Source organism: Meriones unguiculatus, chromosome 11 (assembly GCF_030254825.1).
Source record: "Meriones unguiculatus strain TT.TT164.6M chromosome 11, Bangor_MerUng_6.1, whole genome shotgun sequence".
In the NCBI taxonomy this organism is placed as follows: Eukaryota; Metazoa; Chordata; class Mammalia; order Rodentia; family Muridae; genus Meriones; species Meriones unguiculatus.
This window is the reverse complement of record NC_083359.1, coordinates 12,337,933-12,350,129: the sequence shown is the minus strand read 5'-3', so window position 1 is coordinate 12,350,129 and position 12,197 is coordinate 12,337,933. Positions and strand designations below refer to the sequence as shown.

The window sequence follows — 12,197 nt, the reverse complement described above, 5'->3', positions numbered from 1 at the left end:
GCGCGAGCGTTTGCCCCTTCAGGTTTTCTCTCTTGTTCTGGAACATCAGGGTGATTTCCTTGGATGAGTGTGTTCTGGGGAGGGAGGAGGGGGAAACCCGGGGCAGGGCAGCCTCTGTCGTGTGCAGGGAAAGGCCTGGGATGACCCAGGTTTCATCTCTCCCTGATCCCGTCGCCCATCTCAGGGTCCCACGCCCTTTCCTGACCCACCCACCGCAGCCCTCTGGGGTCCCCGTGGCTCCTCTGCCCCTCCCCCAGCCCTTCTTTCCCTGCCACCACCACCTCTATGAGAAGGGACACACTCTCACAAATTACGAGTCGAGCCGAGCGCGCAGTTGTGAATCTTCTCTAGATGGTGCCTGAAAGCCAGCGGTTCACTTTCAGCAGGTCTGTGGGCGTTTAGTTGCTGTGCCTCGGGGCAGAAGCATGGATTTTTTTTTTAAGGGCTGGAAGGGAGGGGGTCACTTGCACCGAAGAAAATTTCACCGGGGCCCGTGGGGCTGGAGCAGCCAGGCGGGTGCACAGAGACACTAGACTTAGGGTGCGTTCGGCTTCCAGAGCTGGGAGCTGCAGCCCGGCTCTTCCCGAGCTGCCAAGATCTGCCTCCAGGGTTCCGACCATTCGCAGCTCTTCTTCATTTGCTGCTGTCAAAGAGAAGAAATGGCCACAGAAGCGCCAACTGCAGACACAGGCGGGAGGAAGCCCATGATACCCAATCCGAGAAAAACAGTGTCCTTAACTGAGGGACTCTCCAGTGCCCCAGCCGCCCACCCCCCGCCACACCAGAGATGTCCCTGGAGGAAAGGCTTCGGGGGAGTGGTGGGAAGGTCTTTGTCCGAAGGATGCCGGCTGGAAACTGCAGAGGACAAAGGATGCCTAAACCTCGTTCCTACTTTTCTGAGAGGAGAGGACTCAAGCTCTCCACAAACAATGGCGGCCACCCACTCCTGCAGCTCCAAACCCGTGCTCCTCCCTTGTCTGCGACCCTTTCTTTCCACTGGAGTCCGGATGCCAAGTATTATTGCTCCTCCAGCTATCAGCCTTTTTGGGGGACCTCCCCCCAAATGTGTGTGTCATATATTGGCCATGACAGCATGTCACTTATTGTGTCGCTTAATTGTGGGAATTTTTTAAAAGAACCCAGCCTTGTGGCTAGGGTGAGAGCCTGCTCGTGGGAGCAGCATCAAAAATCCAGGACGTCAATGTTTTTATTAACTCCAAAGAAATCCATTCCCCATGTGGACCCAGGGCCTCCAGTGCCAGGCACTGTGCTTTAGAAGTACAGACAGGGGAAAGAGGTACAAACAAAGCAAATCCTCCTGACATCACTTTTAAAGTTTACCCCAAAACCCACACTATCTGCCTTTAGTGTCTGAAATGGAAACCACTGTTTCCCAGACTCTCCCTTTTCATTTCCTTCTCTTCATTTCTCAAAAGTTTCATTTTAATTCGTGTTGTGTGGGTGTGTTGGAGGTCAGAGGACAGCTTGTAGGAATCCCTTCTTTCCTTCCATCCTGTGGACACTAGCCCTGGACGCTAGTCTTCAGGAATGGCAACTGGTTCCTTTATGCCCACGGAGCTATCTCTAATGTCCTCCCTTTCTTCCCTTCCCTTCTGTCTCCCTCTCTCCCTGGTTCTGCTTTCTTCCCTTCTTTCCTTTAGCTGCCCATCCTCCTTTCCTCCCTCCCTCCTTACAAGCAAAACCCTCTAGTTTGCCAGTGTTTCATCAGTCACCCAACATGTCCATCTTGCCAACCTAAGTGCCAGCTGGAGAGGATCTCCAGACCGCTGTATTTGCATTGTCCATAACAGAATGCTGCCATGGGAAAGCCAAGTGCCGCAATGAAACCTGGGCCCCAAAGCCAACCGTGTATGATACGTTCAAAGAGGCTGGGGCAAGAGAATCATTGTTTTTGTTTTTTATATTTTAGGTTCCCCCCTCTCCCCCAGACAGGGTTTCTCTGCGTAGCCTTGGCTGTCCTGGACTGGCTTTGTAGACCAGGCTGGCCCTCGAACTCACAGAGACCCATCTGCCTCTGCCTCCCCAAGTGCTGGGATTACAGACATGTGTCACCACATCTGGCTGGAAATTTTTTTTTTAAGAACACAAATGAGGAATATGAAAGAAAAAAAAATTTAACAATAATCTTTGGTCAAAATTACCAATAGCAAAAAGTGGCAAAGTCTGGGATTGAACAGGCAAGATCTTCATCTAGAAATAATGTATGTGTGTGTGTGTGTGTGTGTATGTGTGTGGTGTCTGGGTGTGTGCCTGTGTGTGCACCCATGTGTTGCCGGGGCCTGGGGCATATTAATATCAAGCTCAGACTCTATCTAACTGACCTATGGCACTCAGTCCTTTAGAAGCATTCTTTAAGGTGTCTGTGGGTTCTGCGAAAACTCCTGGTCCTGGAGTTCTTCTGTGACAAATTACTAAGTCATATGTGAGTAAATAACCCTTTCTTCACCACCTCTCAGCTTTGCCCCTCCACGCCTCCTTGCGGTCTGTTAAGATTGACAGGAAGTTATTGTTACTCTGAGAACTTTTATACATTATCATACCAGACCCATTGGGCACGATTTTATAACAGCATTAAATGAACTGTGAAGCAGGAAGTCTTTATTCAGCATCACCCACCATAGGTGAGTCACCGGGGCAACCGGGCCTTGCCGTGAGGGAGAGAGAGACAGGGGTTCTTGTCCACTCTGAACAGTGCAAACACACAATAACACACTGCCATGGTGGACAGAAAGTGACTTAGCTGTTGATATCACTGAGAGGAGCGCTGCGTGCAGTGGACTCATTATTAAGTTTTGTTTGATATTGTTTTCACTTGTCATTAAATAGCCTTAAAATTTCAATGAGAAAAAAAAAAAATGTAATGAGCCAGGAGTGGTAAATGTTATCTCAGTCCCTTGGAGAAGAGAGAAAGAGCAACAGGCATTCGAGGCTGGATGAGCTATAGAAAACCTTGGTTGTTTTGTGTTTTTGTTTTTTGTTTTGATTTTTGAGACAGGGTTCCTCCTGGAGCTCACTTTGTAGACCAGGGTGGCCTCAAATTGAGAGATCCACCTACATCTGCAGATGTAGGCATCTGGAGTGTTGGGATTAAAGGCATGCCAACACCGCCAGGCTCGAAGTGATTTTTTTTTACAAAATTGTTTTGGAAGGATTTTCTCTTGTTGGCTGGTAACGAAGACTAAGATTCCTAGGGCCTCAGCTGAACAAGCTTCCAGGTTTGTTGGTGCACCAAGCATTGCCTGGACCTCTGCTGGGTGCCATGTTGCCTTTCGCCCTGCAGACGCTGGAGCGACAGCCACGTCTCCGTGTGGGGGATTGATTACTGTTCACTCTCTATTTTGGTGGGAGATTAAAAAAGAAGAGGAAAGACTGCGTACTGATGTGGAAAGAGCTCACGGGGATTCTGCGCTAAGACGTAATACCGGTTCACCCACAGGAACTCACCGCATCTAACAGGCATTACATCACCTGAGGAAGCAGATTACGTGCCCCAGGTAGGGCAGCTAAGTGGCCCTCAGACCAGGATTCCTCCCTAACAACACGGATCCCGACTCTGTGGATGAGGTGGGGCTTTCTTTAACAGTCTGCTTCTAAAGCCAGCCCTCCGCGTGGTGCAGACAGGTGAAGCCTGTGAACATACAGCCTCTGGGGTTGGAGGGGTGGGGTGGGGGGCGCAGACTACGACGCGTAGTTTCCAGAACCTGCTGCGTCCTGTTGAGGTTAGGCCTCAGCTCCAGGCACACCGGGCGTCCCACGAACGCCCTTCTCCAAACCAAAGTCTGCCCTGCCGCACACTTCCAGGGAAACCACCTTAGAATGCTTTCAGATTTCCCAACGGACTCTTGGAACCTGCTCACGGACCCTCGTGGAAATGCACTTGCTTTTGTCCCCCCACCCCGGACGGAGACGACGGTGGGACAGAAACGGCAGTCGGAAGCTGCCACGTCCTCCCCCGACTAGGCAGACGGTAAAGCTTCCCCCTCGTGAGCGATGGGGGAGAAACGAGTGGCCGGTGGTTTGATCCGGTGAGGGTCAGCCTTGGCTGCATTGTCCCTTCACAGGCGGGTCCACCCGCCCAGAGACGCTAAATCTCCCCCGTTAAAACAAAGGGCTCTCGGACAAAGCTGAGACACCTGAGCTTGCTCAGCCAACGCACGTTCCGATTGGCTGCGCTACCGACCAATAGGAAAGAAGAGCTGGCGTCTCCTAGTGACAACATTTTCTGCTCATCCAATCAGATGGTAGCGCTTTGGAGCCTTCATTTAAATATAAAGATGACAAATAGCCCTGCCTTCATCGGTTCCCTGTTCCTCTGGGTACAGCCAGTGCAGCAGGATGCCGGAGCCTTCCCGCTCCACTCCAGCCCCCAAAAAGGGCTCCAAGAAGGCCATCACCAAGGCGCAGAAGAAAGACGGCAAGAAACGCAAACGGGGCCGCAAGGAGAGCTACTCCATCTACGTCTACAAGGTGCTGAAGCAGGTGCACCCGGACACGGGCATCTCGTCCAAGGCCATGGGCATCATGAACTCGTTCGTCAACGACATCTTCGAGCGCATCGCCAGCGAGGCCTCCCGCCTGGCGCACTACAACAAGCGCTCGACCATCACGTCCCGCGAGGTGCAGACGGCCGTGCGCCTGCTGCTGCCCGGCGAGCTGGCCAAGCACGCCGTGTCCGAGGGCACCAAGGCCGTCACCAAGTACACCAGCTCCAAGTGAGGCGCGGCGCGGGCGCCCCCAACCCAAAGGCTCTTTTCAGAGCCACCTTCCGAGCTCAAAAAAGGAGCGTGATCGCTGGTGTGTTTGATAGCTGTCACTCACTCTGTGTGCCCTGGGATGGGGGAGGGGGGGACGTACCGGACGTGGAGACTGATAAAGACATCCCTTGTTTATAACGATACGTTAATAAACTGGTCTGGTTCGGTTTTGGCCGCAGAGAACGTGATTTGGTAGATGATTCCCGGGGAAATCTGGCGTGGGTTGCGCGTTGCGGGGGGAGGGGGGTGTCAGCAGCAGCATCCCTCCATCCTCCCACCCCCCTCCCCATTTCTCCCTCCCCGTGACCCGCAGAGTGCTATGTATGTGAGGCTCAGGGTGATGCGCTCTCATGGCTGCTGTCTCTGGAGCCATCTTCTTCCATCCTTTCGCTCCCTCCCTTTCCTAGGATTAGCCTCTTCTAGCCAAAAACAGTTTAAGCAGGGCTTTTGTGTTTTGCTCGAAAGGCCTAACGGTGGGATCACAGCCCCAGCTCTCCAACCTTGCCAGTAAGCCAAAACCTCGCCGAAGAGTCCGGCGTTTTACCCGTATGCGTTTTTAAACAATGAATGGTCCTTTTGTTTCATCTCTAGGTATGCGTGTGTGTGTGTGTGTGTGTGTGTGTGTGTGTGCATGTAACTGTCATATAAATGTGTGTGTACATTAACAGAACTCTAGCCAGTGGTGAAACGTACTTTTAAATAAATTAGTACCTTTAAAACAACAAGAAGGTACATAAACGCTGTATTCAGTTGTAGGTTCGCATTAATGTCTAAGGCTTGTAAGAACAGTCCAGACTCTCTTCCTCTAAAATTTAAATATCAGCGCTTCTTCACTGTATGTCGGACAAGCCTGTCTTCCATGAGCCCCGTGGTCTGATTGCATGTTGGTTTCACCGGTGGACAATGGCGGTCTTCCTCACACCACCTCCAGTGACTGTCACTCATTTGTCAACGTTTAACCTCAGTGCTGGCTCATCCAGGAGAGGCCAGCCTTTCTATTGGTAATGTCTTCTTAAAGAGACAGCCTTTTCCCTCGCTCAAAATACCTGGTTGGTTCCCTAATAATTAGCGAATTTGTCTTGAACATCTGGTCGAGACTGGGGAATAGCAGTCTGAGCATTGTTCCAGACTGTAGGCCTGCAAACCCCTCGTCTTCCCCCTCCAGCCTTTACTAGCATCAAGTTTTTCAGATCCAGAGAACTCGTCATTTGCATTTTCCTAATTCTTGTCATTATAAAATCTCAACAGCAGAGTCAACTTTCTACATTCTTTGTCTCCTCCTTAATATTTACATTCTACAAGAAGACAAATCTTCCCCCATTCCGAGCTGAGGCTGCCCAAATAACACACCTGGGCAGCTTATTCTGAACTTCCAGGTTCTGTGAGGAGGAAAAAAAAAATGGAAAAAAAAATTAAGCCATTGCATTATCTGCAACTATAAATGTGCTGTTATAGAATTATACTTGGAAATTGTGATTGTGTGCTAGGTTTGGAAATTGTGATTGTGTGCTAGGTTTGTTCACTGTTTTTTTTTTCATTTGTTTTGTTTATTTTGTTGTTTTTGTTTGTTTGTTTGTTTTTGGTACTAAACAATATTTAGGCTCATCTTTCCTCTGGAGACAAAGGTTCCATTTCATTAAAACCATGTACTGCACTGGGCCTCGAAAACGCAACTGCAAATACTCGTTTAAAACTGGATGCTTGGGGCTGTTGAGATGGCTCAGGGGTTAAGAATACTAATTACGCTTACAGAGGACCCGGGTTCAATTCCTACCACCTACATGATAGCTTACATTCATCAGTGATACCAGTTCCAATGGATCTGAATCCCTTTCATGACACCCCTCTCCTGACTTCTGCACAAATGTGGTACACATGAATGCAGGAAAAATATTCATAGCTAAAGTCTAAAAAATGGATAGTTGAGCTGGGCAGTGGGAGGCACCATGCCTTTAATCCCAGCACTCAAGAGGCAGAGGCAAGCACATCTCTGAGTTCGAGGCCAGCCTGGTCTGCAGAGTGAGTTCCAGGACAGCCAAGGCTATACAAAATATACAAAAATAAAAAAAAACAAACAAAAAACAAAACAAAACAAAACAAAAACACAAAAAAAGATACTTGACTCGAGGGGCTGGCCATGCAGCTCTGTAGTAGGAAAAGCATCAGAGGCCTTGACCATCACTGGGCATCAGCTCACAGAGGATCACATTCAGCCTTTATAATGTGTCAATCCATGGTGTTTTGTTTGGTGACAGGGTCTCATTATGTAGCTCTGGAACCTGATATGCAGACCATACTGGTCTTGGGTGCACAAGATCCCCGTCTCCACTTCTTCCAACTGCTGCCATTACAGGTCTATGTGTGTGTGCGTGTGCGTGTGTGAAGAGAGAAACAGGGACAGAATCTGTTGACAAGCCTTGCTTTTGATGACCGATCATGGTTTTCAATTATAACTAAGGAGGAAATGTATTGGATGAGGCAGGTATGACAAGGTTTCCATTGCTCGTTTCTCTCTCTTTCTCTCTCTTTTTTTTTTCAAGATGCCAAGTGAAAGTAATGCTGTGTACCACACACTTGAATGCCTGTGCCCATGTTGTATCTAAAATAAGCTATCCAAGCAGGGGGTAGGAAGAGGCCTGAGATGCATCCGGGTGACAGAGAACCTTGGTGAACATGCTTTGAGGTCTAGGGTTCAGTCAAGCCAAGCCCTCCTCCCATCAGACCTCAGGGAAAGACTCAGATCCACTAACGACCAAAATGCAATGGTTTGTGTCTTAAACAATTGTCTACTGTCCTGGTATCCGTTTAAAAACAAACAAACAAACAAACAAAAACCCAACAATAACAACAACAACAACAAAACCACTGAGATAACTTGACTGGCATGTTACGTTTTAACAGACAATTCTGAAGAACAGCAATTGGTAAAATGGAGTATACATACAATTGCTGTTGACAGAATTTGAGGCAGAGGGAAAAGAAGAGACAAATTCTCAGAGAAAAGAAGCTGAAATACCTGTTCTAGAATTACTTCGATTTGACTCTGGTGTTAGACTCATGTTCCAATAGGTATTTTAAAGACTGGTTTAAACAAAACAAAACAAAACAAAAAAAGCCATTTGCTTCTTTTCAGTTACTTGAACCTATGACTTAAAAAAAAATACTTCAGAGGCTGACTTTAAAACACACACGAAGTTGTCAAAAATCCTTCTATGTGGACCCGGCTGAAAAGGGGGAGGTGGCACAGCTCCCGGGGGGAGACATTTCCTGGCCTGAACTGCCCGTTAGCATCAGTCCAGATGAGAAGGGCTCCCTTTGACTGCTTGGGATTTTTTTTTTTAAGATATTATTCCTTGCTGGAGACGTTGACAGGGCTCTCAGTATTTCTCACAAAAAAAACTATTATTAATCCCTTCCCATAAATTAATGCCAAACCAAGGGAAACGTTTTGCCCAAACGTTCCAGATCAAAATGGCATTCTCCAAATAAACGCTGAATATGTGTGTGTGTGTGTGTGTGTGTGTGTGTGTGTGTGTGTGTGTGTGTGTGTGTGTTGGGGGGGAGGGGGATCTGTCTCTTAACGCGTCCCGGACGGAAAACAGCGCAGCTTTAGGGGAGCGGCTGGCGGCTCGGGCTCTCCCAGCTCGGCACTGGAGGCCTGCGGGGCGGGCGGCCGCGCCTCCCTCCGCGCCGCGCCCCCAAGGCTCCCGGGTACCGCTGGCGCAGGACGCGCAGGGCTGACAACGCCAGGATGGCCATCTTCAGGGGGTCAAGACGCCTCTCCATTCCGAGAGGATGGGACAGGCTCCAAAGGCACCAGCGGCCGCACACCCAGAACCCCGCTGCGCCGTGGCCTCGCCCACCCCTGGGGCCCCTCGCCTGCCCGTTCTCTCCGCCCTCGGGGGAAGCAGAGCAGCTGTGTCCCCCACCCCACACCGGCGACCCACACCGTGTTCACGACTCTTTCAACGACTGGATGGGTGGCTCTGAAAAGAGCCTTTGGGTTGGGGGCGCCCGCGCCGCGCCTCACTTGGAGCTGGTGTACTTGGTGACGGCCTTGGTGCCCTCAGACACGGCGTGCTTGGCCAGCTCGCCGGGCAGCAGCAGGCGCACGGCCGTCTGCACCTCGCGGGACGTGATGGTCGAGCGCTTGTTGTAGTGCGCCAGGCGGGAGGCCTCGCTGGCGATGCGCTCGAAGATGTCGTTGACGAACGAGTTCATGATGCCCATGGCCTTGGACGAGATGCCCGTGTCCGGGTGCACCTGCTTCAGCACCTTGTAGACGTAGATGGAGTAGCTCTCCTTGCGGCCCCGTTTGCGTTTCTTGCCGTCTTTCTTCTGCGCCTTGGTGACGGCCTTTTTGGAGCCCTTCTTGGGGGCCGGAGCCGACTTGGACGGATCAGGCATATTGGCTAGCTGTTCTTGGGAAACGCGCGCGCCCGCCGTACCAAGTCTATTTGTACGCCTTGTATTCAAATGAAGGCTCAGACACCACTCGCTTTTGATTGAACGAAGTTTCGCATTACGTCATCCCGGGGTAAGGAATATGCAAATGAGGAGTTGCCAGCTTCTCTTTCTGATTGGCTCCTTTGGCCGTCCAATAGAAAGGCGCAGTCTAGCCTCCCTTCTGATCATATATAAGAGCTTGCTGGCGCTCGCGGGCCCGTTATCCCCGGCTTGTTTTTCGCTCCCTGTTGTCTTTTTTCGGCGGCGGTTCAATATGTCAGGTCGTGGCAAGCAGGGCGGCAAAGCTCGCGCGAAGGCCAAGTCCCGGTCTTCCCGCGCCGGCCTGCAGTTCCCGGTGGGCCGAGTGCACCGTCTCCTGCGCAAGGGCAACTACTCGGAGCGGGTGGGCGCCGGCGCGCCGGTGTACCTGGCGGCCGTGCTGGAGTACCTGACGGCCGAGATCCTGGAGCTGGCGGGCAACGCGGCGCGCGACAACAAGAAGACGCGCATCATCCCGCGCCACCTGCAGCTGGCCATCCGCAACGACGAGGAGCTCAACAAGCTGCTGGGCCGCGTCACCATCGCGCAGGGCGGCGTCCTGCCCAACATCCAGGCCGTGCTGCTGCCCAAGAAGACCGAGAGCCACCACAAGGCCAAGGGCAAGTGAGGCCCCGCCGGTCGCTAGTGCAGCTTGACGGACACCAAAGGCTCTTTTCAGAGCCACCCACGACCTCGGGGGAAGAGCTGTGCACACTCGAGCCTGTCGCCGGCGAGCTGGCCAGGCCGCCTCTCCCGGGGACCCGCGGGAGGCCAACGGTTTCCATCCGCGGCCGGTTCGGACCGTTTGTCCCCACCCACCCATCCTCTTGCAGGCGCCCGGTTTCAGTCCAGGTTCCTGCTTGGACCTTGAGGGGGAAATACTTGGGTTCTGTAGGAATTAGCGTAAGGTTCTGTTTGGACTCCGCGGTCTGTGCTGAAGCGGCGACCTGAGATGCTCCCGAGTTCCACGTTCGGATTCCCAGAGGCGTCTCGAGGAGGGACTCGGGTACTTTACCTCTGTGCGTCTGTAAACGTCCCGTCCTAAGGCGATTAGTGAGAACAACTTGGAAGTTGGCTGGTTTCTCGTGTCGGGGATGGGGGAGCGGCCTGGGCTGCCACAGCCTGCTTAGTGGCAGGGTCCGGCAGGCATCGGGAATCGGCTGATCTGATCCATCTAAGTCGCTTAACCTTGGGGAACAAAATAATCTGTGAGTTTCGTTAAGACTGGGTTTGAGGGTGCTGCAGTGTCCTAATAAAGTTTAAAGGGAATCTGCATCTCACCGAGTAAAATGTGTGTTTTTTTAGACAGATCGTGACTTTACAGGCGGTATGAAAAATGGCTGGAGTTCCAACAGCAGCGTGCACGCAAGTTAATCGCCAAGTGGGAAAGGAGTCGAGGGAGATTAATCCTTTGAAATCCCACAGAATCGGGACTCTGTTCCCTCTTCCGTGTTAACTGCTATTCACTTTTTAAAATGTTAATACAGATAATTATATATCAAGATAATTATATAATGTTTATTATATAATTTATACACACATATATATATATAACCTACCAAAACTGGGTCTCTTCAAGCCTGGGCTCCCCAGACACTGTCCGTAACTTAACTATAAAACTGTTCAGAAAATGCCATTTGCCTAAGAAAAAACAATTTTCATAACCCGATTCTTAACACAATAGTTTAAAACACACACACACTGCATATAGACCATTTGCAAGTGGGTGGTTTCAGCAAAACAAAGGCTGAGGGTTGGACCTCCGGAGAGCTTTATGTTTTTAGTTAGATTCTGTGGTTTTAGCTTTAGTGTGTGTGTGTGTGTGTGTGTGTGTGTTCAGAGGTCATTGTAGTTGCTTACACTCTTGAGTGGCAGTTAAACTTTTAGGATTTGGGCAATGCTACCATTTGCCGGTGTTCGGAGGCACTGAAGGGGAGGCATACTGTGATGGTTTCTCATCTCTTACCTCTAAGGTTGCCGTCAGGCACAACCACCACGCAAACAGGAATCTTTAGCTTCCCACTACGTAAAATGTAATACAGAGCTACAGCTTGCCAGTTGCCCAGGAACCCGTGGCCAGTGGATAGAGAGCACAGATTCTGAATGTGTCTACAAAATTACAGAAAGTTCTAATTACAACAGCTCTGCTCTTAAGATCTGGTCATCTGGATCCCAGAAGTGGAAAGTACCAATAGCAGCTACCTTGAAAAGAGAATGTTCCCTGGATTCAAGCACTCTGCGGCCCACGCCTGGGTATGTTCCCAATAAAATAAGAATATGCATCCCACAAAAGCTACGTAGATGCAGAACGGCAGCATTCATAAAATCTAAAAGATGGAGGTAACCCAAATATTCATCCGCTAATGACTAGATTCAGGAACTGGTCTCATGGTGGATTATTAGTCATTGAAGGGAATGAAGCCCTGATTGATGGTACAACATATGTGAGCCTCCTTGTCCAGAACAGGCAAATCAGAGACAATAGAAAAGAGGGGGAGACTAGGTTCGGAACTTCCTTGTGTGGTCATGGATGATGGTCAACATGTGCTAAATGTTTCTCAACTGCTCGCATGAAAATGGTTCGCCACATCTTGTGAATTTCCTCTACATTTTTAAGATCCTCAGTGACTGCACTAAGACGACAGAGAGGGGCTTGGAGAGATGACTCAGTGAGGAGAGCTGGCTGTGCAAGCACGAAGACCTGGATTTGATCCCCAGAACCCATGTAATACAGGGCCAGGTTAGCATGTGACTGTAATTTCCGTGTTTCTATGGAAGGCAGGAGAATCTCTCAAAGCTCACAGGCCAGCTGCTGTGGCACAGACAGCAACTAACGGGACCCAGGCTCAGGGTGGACCTGAGATTGTCCTCAGACCTTCACACGTGCACGCCTGCACTCATCCATACGCGCACATGTATGCAATACACACACATACG

At 50.5% G+C, this 12,197-nt stretch overlaps 3 protein-coding genes across 3 annotated transcripts; 2 read left to right on the top strand and 1 right to left on the bottom strand.

Moving 5' to 3' along the window:
* Positions 1–4,308: 4,308 nt before the first annotated feature.
* On the top strand, positions 4,309–4,958 carry LOC110552175 (H2B.U histone 2). Its single transcript, XM_060363651.1, has one exon. It carries the CDS (start codon positions 4,357–4,359, stop codon positions 4,735–4,737), a length of 381 nt encoding a protein of 126 aa, XP_060219634.1. The 5' UTR covers positions 4,309–4,356; the 3' UTR covers positions 4,738–4,958.
* A 3,752-nt stretch (positions 4,959–8,710) lies between these two features.
* Positions 8,711–9,252, bottom strand: LOC110552176 (histone H2B type 3-B). Its single transcript, XM_060363652.1, has one exon. It carries the CDS (start codon positions 9,180–9,182, stop codon positions 8,802–8,804), a length of 381 nt encoding a protein of 126 aa, XP_060219635.1. The 5' UTR covers positions 9,183–9,252; the 3' UTR covers positions 8,711–8,801.
* Positions 9,253–9,427: 175 nt separating this feature from the next.
* Positions 9,428–10,535, top strand: LOC110552148 (histone H2A type 3). The gene has a single exon (XM_021643248.2). It carries the CDS (start codon positions 9,496–9,498, stop codon positions 9,886–9,888), a length of 393 nt encoding a protein of 130 aa, XP_021498923.1. The 5' UTR covers positions 9,428–9,495; the 3' UTR covers positions 9,889–10,535.
* Positions 10,536–12,197: the final 1,662 nt, after the last annotated feature.

Coding starts and splice junctions, on each gene's coding strand:
- LOC110552175 (XM_060363651.1), top strand. CDS start 4,357: ATGCCGGAGCCTTCCCGCTCCACTCCAGCCCCCAAAAAGGGCTCCAAG.
- LOC110552148 (XM_021643248.2), top strand. CDS start 9,496: ATGTCAGGTCGTGGCAAGCAGGGCGGCAAAGCTCGCGCGAAGGCCAAG.
- LOC110552176 (XM_060363652.1), bottom strand. CDS start 9,182: ATGCCTGATCCGTCCAAGTCGGCTCCGGCCCCCAAGAAGGGCTCCAAA.